This window comes from Bos indicus, chromosome 7 (assembly GCF_029378745.1).
Source record: "Bos indicus isolate NIAB-ARS_2022 breed Sahiwal x Tharparkar chromosome 7, NIAB-ARS_B.indTharparkar_mat_pri_1.0, whole genome shotgun sequence".
NCBI classification, from domain to species: Eukaryota; Metazoa; Chordata; class Mammalia; order Artiodactyla; family Bovidae; genus Bos; species Bos indicus.
In genome coordinates this window covers 83902637-83929522 of record NC_091766.1, presented here as the reverse complement: position 1 = coordinate 83929522, position 26886 = coordinate 83902637, and the positions used below count along the sequence as shown (strand labels likewise).

The 26886-nt window shown below is 39.3% G+C and overlaps 1 protein-coding gene across 2 annotated transcripts in view; it reads left to right on the top strand.

Annotated features, from left to right (window-relative positions):
• EDIL3 (EGF like repeats and discoidin domains 3) overlaps positions 1-26886 on the top strand; it is a 480826-nt gene that overhangs the window by 202234 nt on the left and 251706 nt on the right. For both annotated transcript variants that reach the window (XM_019965396.2, XM_019965395.2), the window contains one exon: positions 3314-3442. In XM_019965396.2, coding sequence (XP_019820955.1) covers positions 3314-3442 — 129 coding nt within the window. The remainder of the gene's footprint in view (positions 1-3313; positions 3443-26886) is intronic.

Below are 26886 nucleotides of genomic sequence, written 5' to 3'. Positions count from 1 at the left end.
TCCCTCAGCATTATAAGTAGAAAGAGCAAGTGTTAGTTGCACGGTCATGTCTGACTTTTTGCAACTCCATGGACTGTAGCCTACCAGGCTCCTCTGTCCATAGAATTCTCCAGGCAAGAATACTGGAGTGGGTAGCCATTACCTTCTCCAGGGTATCAATAGAAGGGAACATGAGAAATATTTCTTTTCTTTCTGATAGAAATCACATCGCTCTCCTGTTGGGCCAGAAAAGCTTTATCAATTTTGTTTTTAAAAAGTTTTTTCCTACTAGAGGGAATTCCTCAAACTCAGTTTTCCCCATATTAGTTGAGGTTTTTGTTTTTATTTTTGAGAAATCCTGAATTCTTTTTAGGCTTGTTTCCTTATCTGCAAAATTTAAAGATTGGATTAGATGATCTCTAACACTCCTTATTTGTTTAAAATTATATATTTCTTGGGCTTCCCTTATGGTTCAGCTGGTAAAGAATCCACCTTCAATGCAGGAGACCTGGATTTGATCTCTGGGTTGGAAAGATCCCCTGGAGAAGGGAAAGGCTACCCTCTCCAGTATTCTGTCCTGGAGAATTCCATGGACTGAATAGTCCATGGGATCACAAAGAGTCAGACATGACTGAGTGACTTTCACTTTCACAAATATTCTTAGGTTATAATTTTTTTTTTTTTTTAGCAATTACATGCATGGCTATCAGTTATCAGTTAATTAAAAAACCTGTCATGTATTTTTGTATTTTGAGTGAGTGAACTGATGAGTCAAAGTTCTAATATCACTTATACTTAATTCTCCCTTCCCCATTTGGCTGATTCTGTAAAGAATGTAGGTTTTAGAGTCACAGATTCTTGGCTTGAGACCGAATGCTTCATTTGTAATGTTCATTTGAGAAATATTATCTAAAATTTCTGACCTATGGTTTTTAAAAAAAGGTAAAAGAGAATAATATAGACAACAACCTCTTCTAGTTGCTGGGAGGAATAAATGAGATTATTTATCTGAAAGTAATTTGTAACTTGTCTGGCATTGTTAACGTTAATTAATTTGAGAGGAGGGAAGAATTAGAAAGTGAGAAAGAAGAGGGGGAAAGGTTTCTATAGCATGGTTTGCATCTCTTGGTGATGGGAGAAAATGGTCCCTGGTGTTGCACCTTCTTCTTGTCTCAGTCATTGACAACATACCATCTCAAGGGCAGGTGTTAGTTGGTGTAGTTGACCAGTACTGCAAGGCACAAGACTGCCTACTTGAATAACTTTTATTTTTAATTGGTATGGAGATATCTGAAGAAAATTATGGACCCCTTGATTTCTTTGCACTTTTTGAAAGTCAGCCATACAAAGATCTTGACAGCATAGTTGTCATATTGTTGCCTATTTCATGCATATGTTTATTAGGTTATATAATTATTGACTGTCATGGAATGTTAAACTGTAAGAAACACTATCAAAGAGCTGCAGGAGGAGGTAATAGAATTATAAAATATTCCAGGATAGCATTGCCCAAACTCTTAAGGGCTTCCTGTTGTTAACTTTGTGATGATGGTGAATTTCCTTTTCTGTCATTAAGATGTTAAAGGGTATTGACCCACACTTGAGTAGCCGTTCACTGTTGTTCTCTGTTATAGCCTTGTCTGATGGAGCCCCCACCAGTTGGCTCAAGTTATCACCATTCTCCTGCCAACACTGTTACCTTCTCTCTGCTGCTGCTGCTAAGTCACTTCAGTCGTGTCCGACTCTGTGCGACCCCATAGACGGCAGCCCACCAGGCTCCCCCATCCCTGGGAAAAACCACTGGCTTCTCTTCTTCTCCTATGCCCTCCAGGACTCTGGAATTCATCTCTACATACAGAGTCAGATACTTAGTTTAATAACACTTGCTTTCTTTTTCTAGTGTGTACATCTTAACTTTCCTTTCAGAGATTTTTGTTTCATATAAATATATTCTAGTTTTTCCAATTTAAAAAAAAGGGGGGACAAAAATTAGACAATGCTATATAGTTAGCTTGATCTCTCTTCATCTCCCAGGGAGAGCTTTTTCTTCCTTCAACTTGTCTCTTCTTCACAACATCCAGTGTAGATTCTGCCATGAGTCATTCAGCATCCTCCAAGAAACCAGCTATTAAACAGAATTAGAGAGGCAAAGGTTTATTAGGGGGAATAACTGATGGACAAGAGGGAGAAAGCGCAAGAGTAGTTAGGATGAGCCTTCAGACTGACACAAGCCTGTGGACTCTGAAGTAAGGAAAGGACAGAAGGATTATTGCAAAGAAAACAGTATTCTTAAATGCTATGCCAGTTGAAAAAAATCTCAGCCATAGCAAAGGAGTACCCCAGAGGCAAGAATGTGTAGTAGAGGAGTCCAGGTTCAGGCAGAACTGATTCAGCTGTGCAATCCCAGAGGTGGAGCACCACACTTCTATTGACTCTCAATAGAGGTACCAATTGAGGTATTGGTACCTCAATAGAGGTACCAGGTACCAGTCATTCTGGTGAAGTTACTTTTTCAAGGCTCAAAAATAACTCTCTGTCTCTTCTCTATCTTTGCAGCTTTCAATGAGCTACTTCCTATTCATTGGCAAAAATTGAAGTTCTCTTGAAGTATGCCCCACCACAAACTCAAAATAGTCAATAAAAGTATTGCAACCAACCATCCACTTCACTTGGCCTATGTAGTTACAATGACTTTTAAGTTTATGCTACTTTCACCAGCAGGGCACAAGAGCTCTTGCATGTTCTTAACTCTAGAAATTGCCATTCAGTATTGCATTTTAAACTGGAGAAGGAAATGGCAACCCACTCCAGTGTTCTTGTCTGGAGAATCCCAGGGATAGGGGAGCCTGGTGGGCTGCCGTCTATGGGGTTGAACAGAGTCAGACACGACTGAAGTGACTTAGCAGCATTGCATTTTAAACATGCAGAGGAGATTTTATTATCTGGAACCTTAGTAACAATGTTTTACTTAGTGCTAATACTTTTTGAATGTTTGATATGTATGTGTTCAGGGTATTTTATATGTATGAATTCTTTTCGTCTCTGTCATTGCCTTTTGAGGTAGATTGTATTATTATAGTATTGACATTTCACAGAAGATGATACTGAGGTAAAGAGAGGTTAAATAAATCATCCAAGGCCACATGGCTAGAAAGTGGTGAAACCAGTATTCAAGCCCAGGCCGTTGGTCTCCAGAGCCCTCACAGCTTCTGCATTTCCTGTAGCACTAATATCCAGAACACTTTCTCTGTAAAATTGTTAATTGCAAAATGTTCACCCAGTGTCTACTTTAAAGCATATGTATCATGCAGCAATATTGCTTTCTGTCTTGCAGGTCCCTGCACTCCTAATCCATGCCATAATGGAGGAACCTGCGAAATAAGTGAAGCGTACCGAGGAGATACATTCATAGGCTATGTTTGTAAATGTCCCAGAGGATTTAATGGGATTCACTGTCAGCACAGTAAGTCATCCACAGTCTTTGTGCTTTTATTATCATTGATTGCAAAGTATGCAAGTCATTATCATTCTTGTTTGCAGTAGAATGATAGAATCTTTGAGCCTGCTTCTCTCCCACTGGATACACCATATCCCCAGCTGAGGACTTATCCCTAGACTGTTTCTTTTCTCCCAAGGGTGTGGGAGGCTAACAATCTTCTATCAGCCCTTTTCACTGTCGCTCAGCCATACTTGCAAAATGCTGCTTTTATATTGATCTGATATCTATGTCTTTCTTTCACATGTGTCCTAAAGCTACAGTCTTCAAGCTTCCCAGACATTTTTCTGTTTGGGTTCAGAGAAGATACCTAAAAGAGAAAACTGCCCACTCTGTCCTTTCTATAAGCCAGTTTCTTCCATCTCACATGTTAGCATTTTTATACTCTCACCCTCTTTGTCTTAGAAGCCTATTGCATAGGGAAAAAAAAAAATAGTTCAGATGTTATGCCCTTAGGTGCAAACCCTGCCTCTAGACACTGGGCAATATCCCATTATGAAAACTTTGTTCTCATTTCAAGGGGGCATTCCGCTGTGGTGTGTGTGCTCCGTGCAGGCAGCCCTTAATTGAGGGGCTCAGGTGGGGTGGCCAGACTGAGGAAACTCTGGATACTGCTCTGACACTAGGTCACAAATCTTTGGAAATAAGTAGGATAAGTAATATCCTCTTTAGGTGAACAGGTGAATGTCAAGGCAGTCAACATTCTGGGCTCAAATCCCTGTCTTTCCAGAGATGTTTTGTGATAGGCATGTGTAAAGCCTGAGCAGTGATTCTATAACAAGGAAAAATCAGCCATGGTGACTTTGAACTCAGCCTGAGAAAAATCCCGAGCTTCTCATTCCTTGTTGGTGATTGAACCCAGTTACACGCAGTGTACATTTTATAATAAGCTGTATTATAACAGGCCTCTACAGAATTTCCACATGTTCCTGGCCCTTGCAAGTCTCCAGAGAAGTACACAATGTTCCTAAAGTCTCAGAGCCAGGGTACACTCTATAATTTTTTGCTGGTGGTTGAAAATCTGGCTCTGGCTGACAGACTCAATTTTTCCTAACTCATTCCTCATACCATGGTCTTAATCATCACTGTAGTATTCCTGGCTCATGTATTCATTGCCCATTCTAGGCCACTTGCCATCCCCTCATTCCCCTCCCTCTGATCAATACCTTATGTTTCAAGACTCAGGTCCTGTAAGACCTTAAATACATGCTTAAGGTTTATGGGAAACTGGAGGCTGAGGAATTCAATTTAGAACTGGGATTTTGTGAGCTAAACAAACTGGTGCCTCTTCTCTGAAGTGTGTCATTATTAGAAGCAGCAGAGAATGGAGGGGAAAAGGACTGGATTTGGAATCAGAGACCTGGATTTGAGACCTGATCTCTAAGTTACTGAATAAGTGGAGCCAGTCACTTGACCTTTCTGTGCTTGAAGACATAGAAATACAGGAGTCAAACTAGAAATAAATGATCTTTGGTTCATACAGGATAGAAGAATATTATGGTTAAATGGGTAGCTTGCTTACTGTCCATCAGATCAGATCAGTCGCTCAGTTGTGTCTGACCCTTTGTGACCCCATGAATCGCAGCATGCCCATCACCAACTCCCGGAGTTCACTCAGACTCACGTCCAACGAGTCAGTGATACCATCCAGCCATCTCATCCTCTGTCGTCCCCTTCTCCTCTTTTCCCCAATCCCTCCCAGCATCAGAGTCTTTTCCAATGAGTCAACTCTTTGCATGAGGTGGCCAAAGTACTGGAGTTTCAGCTTCAGCATCATTCCTTCCAAAGAAATCCTGGGCCGATCTCCTTCAGAATGGAGTGGTTGGATCTCCGTGCAGTCTAAGGGACTCTCAAGAGTCTTCTCCAACACCACAGTTCAAAAGCATCAATTCTTCGGCGCTCAGCCTTTTTCACAGTCCAACTCTCACATCCATACATGACCACAGGAAAAACCATAGCCTTGACTAGACAAATCTTTGTTGGCAAAGTAATGTCTCTGCTTTTGAATATGCTATCTAGGTTGGTCATAACTTTCCTTCCAAAGAGTAAGCGTCTTTTAATTTCATGGCTGCAGTCACCATCTGCACTGATTTTGGAGCCCAGAAAAATAAAGTCTGACACTGTTTCCACTGTTTCCCCATCTATTTCCCATGAAATGATGGGACCGGATGCCATGATCTTCGTTTTCTGAATGTTGAGCTTTAAGCCAACTTTTTCACTCTCCACTTTCACTTTCATCAAGAGGCTTTTTAGTTCCTCTTCACTTTCTACCATAAGGGTGGTGTCATCTGCATATCTGAGGTTATTGATATTTCTCCTGGCAATCTTGATTCCAGCTTGTGTTTCTTCCAGTCCAGCGTTTCTCATGGTGTACTCTGCATATAACTTAAATAAACAGTGTGACAATATACAGCCTTGATGAACTCCTTTTCCTATTTGGAACCAGTGTTGTTCCATGTCCAGTTCTAACTGTTGCTTCCTGACCTGCATACACATTTCTCAAGAGGCAGATCAGGTGGTCTGGTATTCCCATCTCTTTCAGAATTTTCCACAGTTTATTGTGATCCACACAGTCAAAGGCTTTGGCATAGTCAATAAAGCAGAAATAGATGCTTTTCTGGAACTCTCTTGCTTTTTCGATGATCCAGCAAATGTTGGCAATTTGATCTCTGGTTCCTCTGCCTTTTCTAAAACCAGCTTGAACATCAGGAAGTTCACGGTCCACATATTGCTGAAGCCTGGCTTGGAGAATTTTGAGCATTACTTTACTAGCATGTGAGATGAGTGCAATTGTGCTGTAGTTTGAGCATTCTCTGGCATTGCCTTTCTTTGGGATTCGAATGAAAACTGACCTTTTCCAGTCCTGTGGCCACTGCTGAGTTTTCCAAATTTGCTGGCATATTGAGTGCAGCACTTTCACAGCATCATCTTTCAGGATTTGGAATAGCTCAACTGGAATTCTATTACCTCCACTAGCTTTGTTTGTAGTGATGCTTTCTAAGGCCCACTTTACTGCACATTCCAGGATGTCTGGCTCTAGGTCAGTGATCACACCATCATGATTATCTGGGTCGTGAAGATCTTTTTTGTACAGTTCTTCTGTGTATTCTTGCCATCTCTTCTTAATGTTTTCTGCTTCTGTTAGGTCCATACCATTTCTGTCCTTTATCGAGCCCATCTTTGCATAAAATGTTCCTTTGGTATCTCTGATTTTCTTGAAGAGATCCCTAGTCTTTCCCATTCTGTTGTTTTCCTCTATTTCTCTGCATTGATCACTGAGGAAGGCTTTCTTATCTCTCCTTGCTATTCTTTGGAACTCTGCATTCAGATGTGTATATATGTTTCGTTTTCTCCTTTGCTTTTCGCTTCTCTTCTTTTCACAGCTATTTGTAAGGCTCCCCATACAGCCATTTTGCTTTTCTGCATTTCTTTTCTATGGGAATGGTCTTGATCCCTGTCTCCTGTACAGTGTCACAAACCTCATTCCATAGTTCATCAGGCACTCTATCTATCAGATCTAGGCGCTTAAATCTATTTCTCACTTCCACTGTATAATCATAAGGGATTTGATTTAGATCATACCTGAATGGTCTAGTGGTTTTCCCTACTTTCTTCAATTTAAGTCTGAATTTGGCAATAAGGAGTTCATGGTCTGAGCCACAGTCAGCTCCTGGTCTTGTTTTTTGCTGACTGTATAGAGCTGTACATAGGTTATAGATAAAATTGAAATGGATTATATATTGGGAAAGCAAATTTAGAAGTGCTGGAATCCCTGAGAGCTTTTTCAAGTGGGATAAACAGACAAACAAACAAAGCAACTCTTTACTTCCTTGCAAGAACTGCTAGGGTATTAAGTGTGTTTTTCACAGTGGTAAGAGTTTTATGGCCTAGAACTTTGCTATTCAAAGTGTAGTCATGCGTCAGCATTGCCTGGAAGCTTGTTGGGAATGAAGATTACCAGGTGCCACCTCACACCAACTAAATCAGAAACTGTATTTCAAAATGATCCCATCCCCAGTTGATTCCCACACATGTTGAAGCTTGAGAAATACGCACAAGACTTTCAATAGCTAAACCTGGTCATCTTGTACATTAAGGTAGCAATTCTGCTTTCAGTTACATAACCATGCATTATAGGCAAAATATTTATTATGTTTTGGCTAATAAAAGCTATATTGAAAATCAATGAAAATGAAAGATGGACCAACATAATACGAACATTTCATTTGGGAAAAGAATTGAAAACAATTCTTCAGACATCCATATATAGGAGGGCTTATTAAGTTAGTTCTGTGTGACAGATTGTGAAATAAATGTCTTTGGGAATATAGCTTAATAGCTGAAGAATTTTAAGTTTTATGATACAGGAGTAAGAAATACATAGTTTGGTGTAGCAACTATTTTGTCACTGTGTTACAAATTAGAAGAAAGGTTTCTAGAGCTAGCATTAATATTCTATATGCATCTTTTTTAAATTAGATTTTGGCTTTAAGAACAGTTCTAGATTTGCAGAAAATCTGAGCAGAGAGTACAGAGAGTTCCCAAATATCCCTCCTCCTCTGTAGTCTTCTCTGATATTAAATTCTTACATTAATATGGTATATTTGAGCCATGAGGTTTTGCTTGGTGGCTCAGTCCAAAAAGAATTCACCTGCAATGGAGAAGATACAGGTTTGATCCCCATCAGTTCAGTCGCTCAGTCGTGTCCGACTCTTTGCGACCCCATGAATCGCAGCACGCCAGGCCGCCCTGTCCATCACCAACTCCTGGACTTCACTCAGACTCATGTCCATTGAGTCAGTGATGCCATCCAGCCATCTCATCCTCTGTCGTCCCCTTCTCCTCCTGCCCCCAATCCCTCCCAGCATCAGAGTCTTTTCCAATGAGTCAACTCTTCCCATGAGATGGCCAAAGTACTGGAGTTTCAGCTTCAGCATCATTCCTTCCAAAGAAATCCCAGGGGTGATCTCTTTCAGAATGGACTGGTTGGATCTCCTTGCAGTCCAAGGGACTCTCAAGAGTCTTCTCCAACACCACAGTTCAAAAGCATCCAATCTTTGGCACTCAGCCTTCTTCACAGTCCAACTCTCACATCCATACATGACCACAGGAAAAACCATAGCCTTGACTGGACGGACATTTGTTGGCAAAGTAATGTCTCTGCTTTTCAATATGCTATCTAGGTTGGTCACAACTTTCCTTCTAAGGAGTAAGCGTCTTTTAATTTCATGGCTACAATCACCATCTGCAGTGATTTTGGAGCCCAAAAAAATAGTCTGACACTATTTCCACTGTTTCCCCATCTATTTCCCATAAAGTGATGGGACCAAATGCCATGATCTTTGTTTTCTGAATGTTGAGCTTTAAGCCAACTTTTTCACTCTCCTCTTTCACTTTCATCAAGAGGCTTTTTAGTTCCTCTTCACTTTCCCTATAAAGTAAAGTAAATATCACTCAGTTGTGTCTGACTCTTTGCGACCCCATGGACTGTAGCCTACCAGGTTCCTCTGTCCATGGGATTTTCCAGGCAAGAATACTGGTGTGGGTTGCCATTTCCTTCTCCAGGAGATCTTCCCAACTCAAGGATTGAACCCAGTCTCCCGTGTTATAGGCAGACACTTTACCATCTGAGCCACCGGGGAAGCCCTCCCAAATTCCTTTTCGGCTTCCCCGGTGGCTCAGATGGTAAAGAATCTGCCTACAATGCAGGAGACTCAGGTTCGAACCCTGGATTGGGAAGATCCCCTGGAGAAAGGCATGGTAACCCATTCCTGTATTCTTGCCTAGAGAATTCCCTGGACAGAAGAGCCTGGCAGACTGCAGTTCATGCAGGCACAAAGAGTCAGCAACAACTGAGTGATTAACACTTTTTAATACTTTGTTGAAATTGATGAATGGATATTAATATATTAAGTAAAGTCCATAGTTTACATTAGGATTTTCTGTTTGTATTGTACAGTTCTATGGATTTTAAAAAATGCATACCATGTGTCCTCCAAAGCCTTATACAGAATAGTTTCACTAACCTAAAAATCTCTGTGCTCTGTTTATTCATTCCTCTCTCCTTACTCCAAACCCCTGGCAATCACTCATTTTTTTTTTTTTTAACTCTGTTATCTTGCCTTTTCCAAAACGCCATACAGTTGGAATTCTACAGTGTGTAGCTGGAATCATATAGTATGTAGGCTTTTCAGACTAACTTGTTTTACTTAGCAATACGTATTTAAGTTTCCTCCATTTTCTTTTGTGACTTGATAGCTCTTTTGCTTTTAACCAGTGACTATTCCACTTTATGGATGTACTACAGTGTGTTCATTCATTCACCTATTAAAGCACACTTTATTAATAGTTATTCTCCTTTTGGCAATTACGAATAAAGCTGCTATATACATTCATATGCAGGTTTTTGTGTGGACTTGAGTTTTCGTGTCTTTCCTTGACTAAAGACCTAGGAGTGCAATTCTTATGGTAAGAGTGCATTTAGTTTTGTCAGAAACTGCCCTCTTGCCTTCCACAGAGGCTGTGATATTTTGTATGCTTGTCAGCAACGATTGAGAGCTTCCTTCTCTCTCAAGCATTGCTTGTTGTCAGCGTTTTGTGTTTTAGCCATTACAAATGCTTTTTTGATAATGAAAATAGCGTGAGGTTATAACTTTAGAAGACATATTGATTAATATTGGTTTTTAATATAGAATTGTCAAATTATGTTTTTAAAATATCATATGTTAACATTTACATATACATATATATGCGTGTGTGTATATATATATTTATGTTTGTATGTGTATGTGTGTGTGTGTAAATTATAAGATGTAAATTATAGGATAAAATGAATACCAGAATGTCTAGAAGTTGAAATTTTGAAAGACATTTTTAAGCAAGCACTTTTCTGGTGAGACCTGCATTTTGGTCTGGCTAGAAGTAATCATATTTTACTTGTTGCCTAGTTATAAATCTAATGCCTTAGGGGAGAACTCTTTCTTTATTCTCAGAATTCTTTGCCCATCTTACCACTGAAGGCATTCTCTGAATTCGTCTGTACCTGTGCACAGCTTTGAAACCTTGAGTTTGTTTTAAAAGAACAGAGGGAGGGTATGGGGAGGGAGGAGGGAGGAGGGTTCAGGATGGGGAACACAGGTATACCTGTGGCGGATTCATTTTGATATTTGGCAAAACTAATACAATATTGTAAAGTTTAAAAATAAAATTAAATTAAAAAAAAAAAAAGAACATGTTTTCTTGGTTCCTATTTTTTGAGGAAGAAGAGTTGATCTAGGTGCCCACCAAACCCTAAAAAAAAAAAGAAAAGTTAAAGCAGGCCCTTGTTATCAGATTAGCTCAATGTAATCTTGAATCCCTTTTCAAACTGAGGAAGTTGACCAGAAAACACCACAGAATCTAAAACTTTCCTCTTTGTGTATGTGTGCTAAGTAGATTCTGTTGTGTCCGACTCTTTGCAACCCTATGGACTGTAGCCTGTCCATGGGATTCTCCAGGCAAGAATACTGGAGTGGGTTGCCATGTCTTCCTCCAGAAGATCTTCCTGACCCTGGAATTGAACCCACATCTCCTGTGGCTCCTGAGTTGCAGGTGAATTCTCTACTGCTGAGCCACCAGGGAAGCCCTTTCCTCTTTGTACGTTATGCAAAATGTTGTAAGCCAGTTTGGTCTTAATTTTATACTATTGACTAGTAGATTCATACATTCAACAGATACTTATTGGTGACCTGAGTCATTTTACTTTTTTAACATATGTTTCACTTTTCTCAGAATTAGCAATGGTATTTGCTGTCTTGACAATCATTGTTAACTGGATTAATTACATATTTGGCAATTACATATGGTTTCTGACAGGTAGTGCTTGTTAAACAAACAAAACCTCATCCCTCTTCAGCTCTATTGAATCACAGTCTTTGGTCGATATCCTGGATACAGGTAAAAGCTTCCATATGATCCTTAAGTGAATCAAGCTTCAGGACTACTGGCTAAAAGAATGACCTGTAATTTCCATATTGTTTGGGAAGAAGCTTGTTTTCAGGGAGAGAATTCTGGATTAGACCTGGGTTTCTGATGCAGTTTTATTTTGATCAATTTATGAAGACTCAGCATTTAATGTTTCTTTGCTTCAGCTTTCTTATGATTCAGTTCAACTCAATAGACACAGAGAACTTCATACTGTATTAGGTGCCGGAAATAACATGTCTATAAAAAGTAGAATTGATAATCTTTTGTCCTGCTTCACTAAGTAGGATATTTGTTAGAACCATATGAGAAGTTTTAGAACATACTTTACATATCTTAAAGGGTAGCATATTCTGAATGGATGAATATTTTAAAATATAATGCTTTGTCCTATTGGTCTTTAATTTTTCCCTTCTCTTAAAGTTTTTTCAATTGTAAAAAAATGAGTTGTGGCTCAGGGAGAAGGCTAAATTGGAGCTTTATCCTTTTCTATTTTAAATTCCTCTTACATCCTTAATTCTAATAGGTAATTATTATTTTGTTAAATTACTCTTTCTAATTTTAGCTTCATGGCCTCTTTATTTTAGCTTGCCCACTAGAGGATCAATTTGTCCTAATAAAGTATTCACTTCAAAACTGTGTGGAAACTTAATCTGAAGATATTACTGACACCTGCAAGCTATAGAATTACAATGCTAGATAAAGACCTCTAAGGAAACTTCCAAAATCGACTTGCCTCCAACCCCAAAAGAGTTCTGACTACAGATTGAGAATTCAGATTTTTCTGTTCACTGAGGACTTCACAAGTCAACGTTAGCCCCTTAACTCAATAAGCCAAAGGTTTGCAAAACTCAGTGTGCATATGAATCATCAAGGAGTACAGAAATATATTCAAATTCCTCTTGCTCATCCATAGAGATTGCAGTTTAATAGAAGTAATTTTGTACCCAGGTCTGTCTATTAACAATTACCCTAGTGAAACTGACACAAATGATTCTAGAACACTGGTTCTCACCTTGGTTGCACATTAGACTCACCTGGGGACTTATGAAAAATACTGATGCCTGACTTCCACCCCAGAGATTCTGATTTAATTGGTCTGGGGTATGGTCTAGGCATTAGGAGTTTTAAAAACCTCCCAAGATGATTCTAATGTGCAGCCAAGTCTGGGAATCAGTGTTCTAGAACCATACTGTGAAGAATTACTATGTCTTAAAGATACCAGGCAGAGGAATACTCAAAAAGAAACAGAGTTTAGGATAAACAAATATACCTGCACAGTAAATGGATAATCAGGCAACCTTACTGAATTTTTGTCTTTCAACCTTTACTTAATATATAGAAAATCATCTTACAGAAAGAACCCTCAACTGATTGAAAGAATCAGGCCAAAGGAAGACATTAACTTACTGTTCTTAAAATATGTTATCCCTTAATCCATCTGCAGTAGTCAGAGTTCCAAGGCATTTTCATTTTCTTGTTTTCAGTCTTTTTAGAAGACTCACAAAGAGCACTGTCCTGGCAGATAAATGCAATAGATATTTGCACTGAAACACTATTCAAATATAGACATAATCTGGGATTTTTTGCCATGAAATTTTCAGATATTGTTGAATTCAAAATATTTGAAAATCACTACTTTATATGACAGTCAAACATTTTTTTCCTGTTAACTATTGAAAGAAATTTGATTGTCAGGAAACCATAATTCTGAACAAAAATCTGTTAAGCAAAATTTGCCAGAAAGATTAGACTCATGAAGGTGATGTATTTATGCTAATAGATGTGACCTAAAACGGATTCACTTATGATTTTATAAAGAATCTCTCTAGTAATAGAGATAGTACCACAAATACAGCTTCAAAAAGAAATCTGTTGCATGCAATCCAAATTTCCCAGGCCTGTCAGCTTATAAGGATGTTAACTTTGATTTCTGAATTCCTGTTGCCCTTAGCTACCTTTTTCCAATGGCATTTGCCCCGGTGGGGCCTCACTCGCCCCTGAATTCTTCCTCACTCAGGCTAGGAGTTTGTTTATTTATGGATTTGACAAGTGATTTTTGAAAGCTTACTTACTATTCTTCAGGCTGCCACATGCTTAGGAACGAGTACAAGCTCCCTGGCTTTGCCACTGGTTCTGCCTTGAAAATGTTGCTAAGGGGCCAGCTGCTTTTTCCTCTGGCAACCCAGGTACCTGAAACTGCACACAGTCTGAGGAACCGTCAGACCAAGATGAGCCATTTTAAGGACATTGGGTTTGACCATGTTCCCTGGGACTGGAGGGTCACAGGACTTTTCCCACAGCCTCACACGTCTCTTTATGGACGTAACCACTCAACCTCCTGCCCTAACTGCTCCTTTCTTTCTATTTTTAATTGAGATACAATGGATGGATAACAGTATATTCATATCAGGTATACACCATTTTTTTTCTTGTGATGAAAACTTTTGAAACCTACTCTTAAAGGGAAGGGAAGTCACTCAGTCATGTCCGACTCTTTGCGATCCCATGGACTGTAGCCCACCAGGCTCCTCCATCCATGGGATTCTCCAGGCAAGAGTACTGGAGTGGGTTGCCATTTCCTTCTCCAGGGGGATGCTAATCTACTCTTAGCAACCTTTAAATATGGAATACAGCATTAAAACTATAGCCATCATGCTCTGCATGACATCCCCAGCATTTATTTATCTTTTGACCCTCCCTTGATACATTTCACCCTCTCCTCCACCCCGCTGCCTCTGGCAACCAACAGTTTTGTTCTGTTCATCTCAAGCGGTGGTGATTGTTATCCTTGTGTATCTGAAGATATCGTCAGATCCCACAGGTTGAGAGCTCAGTACCACAAGACTGCCCCCACCCCACTCCAGATACCAGTGGAACGTAGTAGGTCTCCAGGTTGCAACAACTTCTGTCGAATTTTGCTGCAAATGTGATGTTCCCTCTTATAGTTCTCTTAATTTGCACAGATCTCAGGAACACACTTGCTTACATCAACATTAATTTTGCCATGAAATATTCAGATATTATCAAACTCAAAATATTTGAAAATCTCTAAGTGACAGATAAACAGCTTTTCCTGTTACCTATTAAAAGAAATTTGATTGTCAGGAAACCGTAAATTTTGAACCAATGTATGTTAAATAAGATCAGACCATGGTTCCTCAGACCACGTGCAGTTTCTGGTGCCTGGGTCACCAGAGGAAAAAGCAGCCAACCCTCTAGTGAGATTCTCAAGGTGAAACTGACAGCAGAGCCACAGAGCTGGTACTCATTCCTAATGAGTCAATGTAAGCAAGCATTAAGTATGTAAGCAAAATTATTAGAGGGTGTGATAAAGGATACAGGCGAAAGACTAGGTGAAGAGATATACGGGCGAGGTCTATGAGGGCCCTGAGCACAGCAGCTTCTCTCTGTAAATTGGGCTATGTCACCTTCCCAGTTAGATATGTTCCCCAAACTGGAAGTTCTCTGAGCCCTGAACCTTGGGGATTTTTATGGGGGCTTCCTCATGTCAGCATGCTCGGTCATTAATTCTACTTTCAGCCCTTGTCCCAGCACAGAGGGCAATGCTAAAAATATCAAGCTTCTAATCATAGTTTGGTGTTTATGTAATCATCCGTCATCCAAGGGACCACCTAGTCTTGCCTCATTAGAACAAAAGACAGTCCTAACACCCAGGAAACTATAAGAGTTTCACAGGTGCTGTGTACCAGGAACAAGGAGAAGATACTGAAATAACCAAGTCCCTGGTGTCATAGGACTTCCATTCTAATAGGAAAAAAAAATAATTAAAAAAATAGAATATAGGCATTTACCATATGGCTCAGTAGTTGTACTTCTGAGCATTTATCCCAGAGAGATGAAACCTTCAGTTCAGTTCAGTCGGTCAGTCATATCCGACTCTTTGCAACCGCATGGACTGCAGCATGCCAGGCCTCCCTGTCTTATCACCAACTCCTGGAGTTTATTCAGACTCATGTCCATTAAGTTGGTCATGCCATCCAACCATCTCGTCCTCTGTCATCCCCTTCTCCTCCTGCCCTCAATCTTTCCCAGCATCAGGGTCTTTTCCAATGAGTCAGCTCTTAGCATCAGGTGGCCAGAGTATTGGAGTTTCAGCTTCAGCATCAGTCCTTCCAGTGAATATTCAGGACTAATTTCCTTTAGGATGGACTGATTGGATCTCCTTGCAGTCCAAGGGACTCTCAAAAGTCTTCTCCAACACCACAGTTCAAAAGCATCAATTCTTTGGCACTCAGCTTTCTTTATGGTCCAACTCTCACATCCATACATGACTACTGAAAAAACCATAGCCTTGACTAGGTGGACCTTTGTTGGCAAAATAATGTCTCTGCTTTTCAATATGCTGTCTAGGTTGGTCATAACTTTTCTTCCAAGGAGCAAGCATCTTTTTGTTTTATGGCTGCAGTCACCATCTGCAGTGATTTTGGAGCCCAGAAAAATAAAGTCAGCCACTGTTTCCACTGTTTCTCCATCTAATTGCCATCCAGTATCCCCCTCAGTCTGGAGAAGGATATGGCACCCCACTCTAGTACTCTTGCTTGGAGAATCCCATGGATGGAGGAGCCTGGAAGGCTGCAGTCCATGGGGTCGCAAAGAGTCAGACACAACTGAGCGACTTCACTTTGACTTTTCACTTTCATGCATTGGAGAAGGAAATGGCAACCCACTCCAGTGTTCTTGCCTGGAGAATCCCAGGGACGGGGGAGCCTGGTGGGCTGCCGTCTATGGGGTTGCACAGAGTTGGACTCGACTAAAGCAACTTAGCAGCAGCAGCAGAACCAATCTAATCACATGGACCACAGCCTGGTCTAACTTAATGAAACTATGAGCCATGCCATGTAGGGCCACCCAAGATGGACGGGTCATGGTGGAGAGTTCTGACAAAATGTGGTCCACTGGAGAAGGGAATGGCAAACCACTTCAGTATTCCTGACCTGAAAACCCCATGAACAGTATGAAAAGGCAAAAAGATAGGACACTGAAAGATGAACTCCCCAAGTCGGTAGGTGCCCAATATGCTACTGGAGATCAGTGGATGAAACCTTAAATTCACACAAATGTCTGTATGTGAATATTCATAGCAGCTTTATTGGTAATAACCAAAACCTTAAATTGGCCCAGATATCCTTCAATAGGTGAATGGCTAAACTGGTATATGCATACCATGAAATGCTTAGTATTCAGAAATGAAAAGGAAGGAACAGTTGATAAACACAACTTAAGTAAATCTCTTGGAAATTAAGCTGAGTGGGGGAAAATGCCAATTCCAAGAGGATACCTATAGGATGATTCCAAATATAACATTTTGAAATGACAAAATTTTGGAAAAGGAGAATAGGTTTTCAAGTTAGGGAGGGAATAGAGGAAAGTGAGGTGGTCTTAAAAGGACAGCATGAGGCATCCTTGCAGTGTTGGAACTATTCTCTGTATTGAATAGAATGATAGATACACACACCTACCTATGTCATAAAATTGTGCAGAATTACTTTTATACACACACACACACACACACACACACAAATGAGTATTAAGTAAAACTGGTAAAATCTGAATATTTTAATTGTGCTTTTATATTACAGCTTTGTAAATTGTTAGCCATTGTGGAGAACTGAGTAAAATGTACACAGTATTTTCTGCATGATTTTTTATAAATACATTTGAATCTTTAATTATTTTAATAGAAGTTTAATTATAAAATATATATTATATAATATATAGTAATGTATGCTGCTGCTAAGTCACTTCAGTTGTGTCCGACTCTGTTCAACCCCATAGACAGCAGCCCACCAGGCTCCCCCGTCCCTGGGATTCTCCAGGTAAAAACACTGGAGTGGGTTGCCATTTCCTTCTCCAATGCATGAAAGTGAAAAGTGAAAGTGAAGTTGCTCAGTAGTGTCTGACTCTTAGCAACCCCATGGACTGCAGCCTACCAGGCTCCTCCGTCCATGGGATTTTCCAGACAAGAGTACTGGAGTGGGGTGCCATTGCCTTCTCCATAGTAATGTATAGTAACATGTAATGTCAACAACAGCAATGATATATATTATAAGGATAAGGTCTAAAGAGCAGAGGTTTTTGAGTGATATTTTAGAGCATGGCCAAAATTTTCTCCCAGAAAGTGATACTTGAGTATGATGAACTCGGGGGTCAGCCAAGTAAACCAGAGGGAGTAGCAAGTGCTTGGTCCTAAGAGGGGTGTGTTCTTGGAGCACAATGAATGATGAGAAGGGGAGGCAGAAAGGCAGCACCAGACTGGTGCTAGATCAGGGTAGTGCCTTTTAAGCCATAGACTAGACTTTTTGTGGTATTGAAATTATGGAAAAAATCTTTGGAGGGTTGAGATTAAAAGTACATTAATTCATTTGTTTGGAGAATGACTCTGACCACTGGTGAAGAACAGGCTTTGTTGGAGGCAAGATGTTGGTGGTTAGGACTGAGGTGGTAATGAGGAGTTGAGAGGAGCTGAACAACAATCAGATTTGGAAAATTATTTCAAGTGGCTGACACTGAGGTTGTAAATACTTGGTTTCTAACTAATTTAAATGGCATTTTAATTATTGTTTGTACTTAATTTCATGTCATGAACTTGCCAGTATAATATATGGTTATATTTTTCATTATGCCTTGTTAATGATGTTTGTTTCTGGCCTTTAACAGTATCATTAAGATAGAATCTAGAATTTTAAACAAAAAACGTATTATCGGATTCATCAGTTTTTAAAACTGATCTTAAGAAAGGACATATTTCTTAGGTCCAAAAAATTTCTCTGTTTTCTATTTCATTGATTTCTGGTCTTATCCTTATTATTTACTTTCTTCTTATCATTTGGATTACACTTCTTTTTCTAGCTTATTTAGGAGGAAATTTTAGATAACTTATTTGAGAACTTTCTTCTTTTCTAACGTACACAGTTACTGCTATAAATTTTCTTCTAAGTTCTATCCTACCAATTTTGAGATGCTATGTTTTAATTTTCATTCAGTTCAAAATCTTTTAAAATGTCATTTGTGATCTCCTCAACTCATGTAGTTAATTAGAAGTGTGTCAATTAATTAAAAATATTAGGAATTTTTAAAAAAGTATTATATACACATATGTATATGCATATATAATCAATGGGACTTTCCTGGTGGCTCAGTGGTAAAGAATCTACCTCCCAGTGCTGGAGGTGTGGGTTCAATCCCTGAGTCAGGAAGATCTCCTGGAGGAGGAAATGACAACTTTCTCTAGTATTCTTGCCTGGGAAATCCCATGGACAGAGGATCCTGGTGGGCTACAGTCCATGGGGTCACAAAAGAGTTGGACATGACTTAGCAACTAAACAGCAGCAATGATCACTTTATCTTTCACATTGGCTGAGTCTTAATAATATAGTACAATATATTTTAAGGAAAACATTATAATAGAAGTAATACATAAATCAAGACAAGTATAATTACATACTAAAATATATGATTTTGAAAAAGAAGACATTATTTGCATTTTAATGGGAAATCCGGAAATCAGAATTGCTTTGAGTGGATATTTTCTGACATCAGTTTTAGCATATAACTTGATCGATTTTGCTTTAGTGATTCCAAATTGATTTTGCAATCATGCTACAGTTTATAGAAATTTGAGGCAATATATTCCTTGGAAGTAAATAGTTTTAGATATTCTGAAAGTTTTAATCATTTTATAAGATGCATCTTAAACTGAAGCATTTCTAAATGGGTATTGTTCCCCCAACAATATTGACAAAGACTCTTTCAGTGGTAGGTAAAGGAATTGCTTTTGACTCTTGTAAAATGAAAAGAGTATAGTTTATTTGAATAACAAAAGCATGATTGTTAAGGAGGTTAAGAACTTAAATGTAGGAGAGACTCAAATTTAAATTCTTTCTATGTTATTAACAAGTCATATCAATTTGAAATAATGATTATGCTAAGCCTTAGTTTCTTCCTTTGTAAAATAGAAATAACTGGGCCCTTTGCCTACCTTTAGGTCCAGGTTAATGATGCCCAGACAATTTAACAGATGTAAAAGTGTTGTGGACAATTAGAAGTATGTATGTTTATAAATTCTCATTATTATTTCTGAGTAGTTGTTGAAATACTTTTTCTTTAGTCGTTATAGAATAAATTGGTACTAAAATAAATACTGGTTTTATCTGAGCGGATTTTGCAACAGAGAGAATAGGAAGGTTAAAAGCCTCAATTTAAAAAGTGAGATCTTGTAATAGAGAGTGTATACCTTCCCAGTAGGTAGGGTGAAAAGTAGGGAGAAAGGAAGGGGAAAAGAGAGAGAGATACACAGACACAGTGATACAGAGAAATAGAAGGAGAGGAAGAAAAAGAGGAAGGGAGAGTACTTTTTAGTACTTTGGTTCCATTTGTCAGCTTTCCATTAAAGCTCCTTAGATGAGTCCTCTGTACTCAATGTCTTCTGTGTGCTCTGTACTTACTTAAAGACTGTATATGAGATTCTGATCACCTCTTTCCACCTTCAGTTCTTCCCTAAGGCACCATTATCCACTAGAAAATACTCTTAATGGTTGTGCTGTCTCTACACTTGTCCCTCGTCTCTTGTCAAAACAACAACTAGAGTGCTCCAGGTAAAACACAATTCACACTACGTCGTTTCTGTATATAAAGCCCTCCAGGGTTTCCCAGTGTACTTGGAGTAAAATCCAAAGTGCTGCATCGACCCAAAAAGATTGGTGCATTCTCTTCCCAGCCATCTCTGGCCTTGACCCCAGCCATCCTCCATAGTGCTGATTTAGCAGGGGTCACACTGTCGCTGCTGCCCTCAAACATGCCAAGCCTGCTTCCAGTCTGGGGTCTTTGCCTTTCTGTTCACTTACCTGCCCTCTCCTTCCTGAAGAATTACAAGACTCTCTCCCTTTCTCTTTCAGATTAGATCTTTGCACAAGTGGTAATTCATCAGAGTGCCCTTCTGCAACTACCCTGAATAAAATGTAATTTTATAAAAACTTCCTCGCCACCTCTTCTCTCCAACCTTTTTACTCCTCTTTATTTTTTAGCATTCCTCGCCTCCTGACATATTTTATATTTATTTTTTATCGTTTTTAATCTCCTCTAAAACATAAGCTTTCTAAGAGCAAGGACTTGATTTGTTTACTTTTTACTCTGCTCCCTATGCCTAAAAAGTTCATAGTAGGTACTCAGTAAATACTCATTAAACAAGTAAGTGAATATTAAACCGTTTGTCTGTTACCCCATTAATGTATCATCTAATTCTCTGTCATCCGTGATGCTGAGGTCTGTGCAAGACCAAAGATTAACCCTAAAAGTCAGTGTTTGCCTTCAATGGCTTGTGAAATTAGTGTGGAGAAAGATAACAAAAAAATAAGTTGTCATCTAACAAGAGTCCTATGGCCAAATAAGTTTGAGAAAACTGTCCATTTTTTCCTCCCTTTACAGATGGCCAAGAGATTGTCAGTGCTTTGATTGTCAATTCAGTTGATAACTGTTATATAATTAAAAAAACTTTTTTAATACTGTGAAGATATGGGAGTGAGAGTGACTATTAAAGCTTAGATGGAGAGTTGACTCTGTAAGCAAAGGAGAGGGGACAGATTAAAAAATAAAAAAATGAGGTAGAGATTCAGAAGGCCAGGAAGTTATTGCCAAAGGAATGGGAAATATGAAGGAAACAAGGGTAGGATGAGATGGAAAGTTATTTCAGGGATCCTTTGCATCTGCATATGTGCTTAGTCACTCAGTCATGTCTGACTCTGAAACCCTGTGGACTGTAGCCCACCAGGCTCCTCTGTCCATGGGGATTGTCCAGGCAAGAATGCTGGAGTGGGTTGCCATGCCCTAACTCCAGGGGATCTTCCCAACCCAGGGATTGAACCCAGGTCTCCCGCATTGCAGGGAGATTCTTTACCATCTGAGCCACCAGGGAAGCCCTGCACATATACATGTTTTAATGCAAATACACACAAGGATGAACATCCACCAATGCCTACTTGTGGGTGAGCATCAATTCAATATTTACAGTTCTCCTGGAAATAGTGATCATGTTAACGTTGCCCTGCCTCTGGTGACCTCCTCTGTCTGAGAGGGGAGGGAGTAATGAGTGATGCTTTCCATCAAGATTACCTAGAGGGTCATTTGCCACTTCTGCTTCTGGAGGCATCGCCATTATTCGTGGTTTACAGTCCGCATACTCTTTTTCTTGGAGCCGCTTTTCTTCCTCTACCTTCTCAGCAGCTTGGTCCAGTGCAGCCTTTTCCCTGTTGTATTTGCTTTAATGTTCCAGCTCTTCAGACTGAACTAAAGAGCTTTATGAGCTGTGTTTTTGCAGCCCAGGCAGTGAATCCTTCAAGAGTAATAATACAAGGCAGGCTCCAGCAGCGCTTAGAGAGGAACGCGCCACAAGAGTTACCCTTGTGGGAGAAATGGGTCCTGAGAACACTAGTCACACATAAAAGATATGCCCAGGGAGAGGTGATTCTGTCACAGATCAGATGGCTCCAAATATGTGCCCTTCCCAGAGCTGTGGCCGTTGCTTTCTTTAGAGAGCTTTCTTTATACATTAGGTGGTAGAAGCAAAGGACATGAAAATAATTAGATGCAAACATCTTGTATTTGCCTTTCTGCACACACATTAGTTTATGAAGTCCTTGAGGGCAAGTCCAGCTGTGTGTTTCCTTTGCCAGCTTTTCACCACAAGAGGCACAGTTAGGGGCACCAGCTCCATAAGCTAAACCTCTTCTATTGCTGAAATCTAACCCTGAACTCTTTTCCCTACTTTATTTCCATGTTCCCCTTTATTCGCCAAATGCATCAATCAAAGTGAGCCACTTGCCATTCATCCTTCACGTTCCTTAACTGCCTATCTCACTGCCTTTGCTGGTGTGCTGTCTGTGCCCGGAGCCCTTCCCCCCATAGACTTGTCTGTAATACCAGCCCCAGACCTTCTAGAAGCACTTCCATGATTCCCACTCCTTCCTTAAGCAAGAAAGCCCGCCCCGCCCCACCTCGCATAGCTCTTTTTCTTATTCTGTCTACCTTGCTTTGTATTGATTTGTGTATTTCTCAACTTGCTAGGTAGCTTAAAGACACTTCACACCTGAGTTATCCTTGATTCCTGATCACAGCCTAGAATTGAACGTTGAATGTTGTAGGTACTCAAAATGTAGTTGATAAATTAACGAAGAAATGACTGACTAGTAAGAGCTCAGTAAACCCTTGCTTATTCTTTGACTACTAAAATAGGAACATTAAGAAAACCATGGTATTACAACAGAGATGATGGCAATTGTTTTGTCTCTTGCACTAGACCTGTTGGGGTTATTTGCCCTTATCTGGCAGTTATATGTCTCTTTAATATTATATGTCTGTTTTATCCATTTATCCTTTGTATCTTGCAATGTACACATAGGAGGTGTACAATAAATATTTGTTGAATGAATGAATATGAGGACACATCAATTTTTTACTTAAACATTTTATATAAATGCAGGGAAGTATATATTTCTCTTTTCTGAGGTACAGAGATGCTCCATCTTATCTGATACTGAAAGCTATTAAAGCTGTTTTGCTTGGGTGGCTTAGACAAACTTAATGTTCAAATCCAGTAAGTATCCATCCTAAGTCCCTGTTGCTCTCAGTCTACTGGATAGTTTGGGATATCTATTTTTATTTTTAACTATCTTGATTTGTAGAGATTTTATTGCAGGCTTTTTCAACTGCATTGTAGAAAAGCAGGGTATATATTAAAAATAAATATTTTTTCAAAATGCTTCCCAAATGGTTCTGCATATATAATGAGAACATCACAGCACAGCATGTATAACAATAAAGATAAATCCTTCATGGCCAGCTCCAGAGGTCCAAATCAGTCTTTTTAGAGACAGAACAATTACTCCAAATTTCTAAGAAGCTGTGTATAAATGATTTAGCATATTTGAATAGAGAAGCAATGGAGTCCACTTAGAAATGAATGAAGTATTATTTTGGTGACAATATGGCTAGCGTATTCTAGAATCGTTTTCTGTGTCTTCATTTAAGTTGAAATTCTTTATATATCTTCAAGTCTACGCCTGTGAGTTTTTTTTTTTTTTTTTTGGTAAAACTTGCCACATGCATTTTTCTCTCAGTAAAAGATACCATAATGCCCATGTTAATGTAAAAGTAAGTAAGTGAAGTCATTCAGTCTTGTCCAACTCTTTGTGACCCCATGGACTGTAGCCCACCAGGCTTCCTCTGTCCATGGAAATCTCCAGGCAAGAATACTGGAGTGGGTTGTCATTTCCTTCTCCATGTTAATGCATTACTATCAACATTGCCCTAACTGATAGAGACAGATTGACTCAGGATTGCTGATTGTTCTCTCAGGATTAAACTGGTAAATCTTTTAAGTCTTCTTAGGTAAGTTCCTGTACTGTCAATTACTTTTTTAACTTATAAAGTCATATAAGGTATTTAATAAATTGTGTGTTGATAGTCATATATCAAAAACAGATGTGAAATTGTCTTCTTTCCTTGGGATAGTTTAAGTCTTAGTGGACTTTTTTCTTTAATTGCTATTTTAAACTCATAGGAAACACAACTTATTTCAATTTCTATTTAAGTGTGGTCTTGTAAGAATATAAATGACATTTTTATCTGAGAATATAATCTTTTTCTTTCCTATTCAGAGAGATTGAATTTAAGAAAAATATTTCTTGCCAGCTATCTTTCTGCTATATAGTTTATGGCCTGCCATTCTCAAACGGTTCAGCGAGTGTATTTGAAATGAACCTTTTGGTCATTTTCTGTTTTTCAGGGACTTTGGATATGATTTGGTTCTGTCGTTTGAAAATAGAATTACTGGTTGAGGTTCAGCTTTCTTTTCCCACTTTCATTTTTAAAACTTTCTCAAATACAGAACGCATGAGCCTTGGTAGATTTTAAAAGCAGACAATCTTTTTTCCTCCAAATAGTTCCTTTTAAAAAAAGCATAATGGATATTAAGTCCCTTATCACTAGTAAAGAAAAAGAGAGACACTGGGAGATCAGGCAGGAATATAATATTTTTTTTGTCTTCTTTTGTACTGATTTCTCATATACATGTACATACTGGTGATTTAATGCCTGCCTGGAGAGTTTCAAAGACAAGAGGCTAGTAACCAAAGCTACCCCTATGTGTTATGGTGCAAACCCAAGGTGTTTTTTCAGGAGTAGATTGCACTTGTAGAAAATGGTAGGGCAAGGATATGTGTGGATTTCTTGTGGGTCAGATATGACCCCAAACCAAGAAGCCATGCTATCTTAAAAGAATTGGAACCTAAGTAGAAAACCCTGAGCAGCCCTCTGACCCACCTACATGGTAGCCCACAGGAAACTGAGGGGCAAAGCATGCTGACCCATCAGAGAAGGCAAGCGAGAGGCAGGGAATTCTCAGTGATGAGATGTTTTCAAAGGACTCCCAGAATTGCCCCACAAGAGAACGAGCCTACAACTATATATCTGCCACATCCAGGGTCACCAGTGCCACATTTCAATTTGAATATCAAGGAAGACTTTCATCTACTCTGAAACTGGAGAGGCTGAAATACAGCTAGAGAGTAGAGGATGAGTTGGAATGAGAGAGAGGAGGTCCCTAAGTCCCTTCCCAGTTCCTTCCTTGACCCTGCCACGAGGGTCCCCTGCTCTGGACCTCACCCTGGAGACCTTGCTCTCGTCTTCCTCTGGCATCAGCCCTCTCTGTGGGGCAACGAATCAGTGGGCACAAGGAGCATGCTCACCTGGAGACAGATTCCCCTCTCCTGGACCATGCTCACACTCGGGATTCCAGAATACTCTTTCAAAAGGCGCCTAACATACTTTCGAGACCTGTGCAGGCCTCTTCTCCCTTATCTGCCCTGGAACGAATGGACTGTGTCTCTAGTGTGTGTACCCCTCAGCTCAGTGACAGGCCATTGGGTATCTGTTTACTGGAATAGAGGCAGAACTTGAGTGTTCACACTGGGGTAGCCATGGAGAAGAGTGGGTTGGAAGTCCTTTTCCCCAGGGTCCTCCCTTTGTTTTATGGTCTGAAGCATTTGAGTCTCGATTCAAACCTAGTCTTCCACATTGTTACAAATGTAGGAGAATATATATGTGTATATATATACACTTATTTAATCTATGATTTATTAAATTTACATATGATTTATTAAACTTATTTTAATTTTGAAAATAGTTAGATGTGTGAGAGATTCTGAAAATATTAAGGGAGGGCCTGCTCCTTCCCCACTGCAATTTTACCAGCCTAAGGTAAGGCTAAGCTGGGGAAGAAATTTCCAAATCAAATATAATTATCAGTAGACTTATTTTAATATATAAAATATAAGTGAGCTATTTGTTTATTAATTCAAAGTAAGCTAAGGATAGGACTTCTCTGGTGGCTCAGATGGTAAAGAATCTACCTGCAATGTAGGAGACCCAGGGTCAATCCCCACTCCAGTATTCTTGCCTAGAGAATTCCATGGACAGAGAAGCCTGGCAGGCTTCATGGGTCACAGAGTCAGACTCAATTGGCTTTCACTTAAAAACTAAGGATAGTTTTATTATTCATAAGTAACCAGAAAAACTATGGAAGCTGTTTCAAGATTTGATTCAGTGATAGGCAGAAATAAATATTTAGTGTTAGGTAAAGGATGTTTTAAACTTTCAGAGGCTGTTTTTATTTTTTCTTAAATCTTACATACTAGGAATCTTTTGGTTAATGAAGAATGCAGTTTTCATGTTTTTTTTTTTTTTTTTTTTTTTTAATTTGTGTAGATCATTCTCTTACACTCTGTGATCATAGCATCTGTCCAAAGTACGGAGACTTGAGTACATTAGTCATACCAAACCCAGTTTTTGAAAGGCAATTGTCCTGAAATTAGCCAAAGGGAAACAAACAAACAAAATAAGCTTTTTTTTTTTTTTCTAAAGTTGGGAATTCTTCATTATATTAGAAAGAATTGAAATAGCAAAAATCAAATTCTGTTAACCATTAGTTATTCTCTAGAAGTCATGGGTAGCTGAGCAAGGCTTTGTGATTAAAAACAAATGGACCTGTGTTAAATCCCCAGATCCATCTTCCTATAGCTTTCCCCGTAGTGTAGTTGTTTCCACACTGAGGTGCATATACCCTAGAAAAGTGCAAGAGACACTCCTTTGATAAGAGCAAAGAAAGTTAGATAGCTTATGTTTACTTTTATATGTTAATCATACTGCTGTTTACCACATGGATTGACAGAGGTACCTCACTGGGTTTTTCTGTCAGAGGGACACCAGTGCAGAGGTTCTGAGGGACGGTAGGAGTTGTACAAAGCAGCACACCATTACCACAGTGTGGCTGCCTGTGTTATGTAGTTGCAGTTAAATTAACCCTCACCAAATCTACAATTGACCTAAAAAGAAATCTACAGAGACGGAGAAGGCAATGGCACCCCACTCCAGTA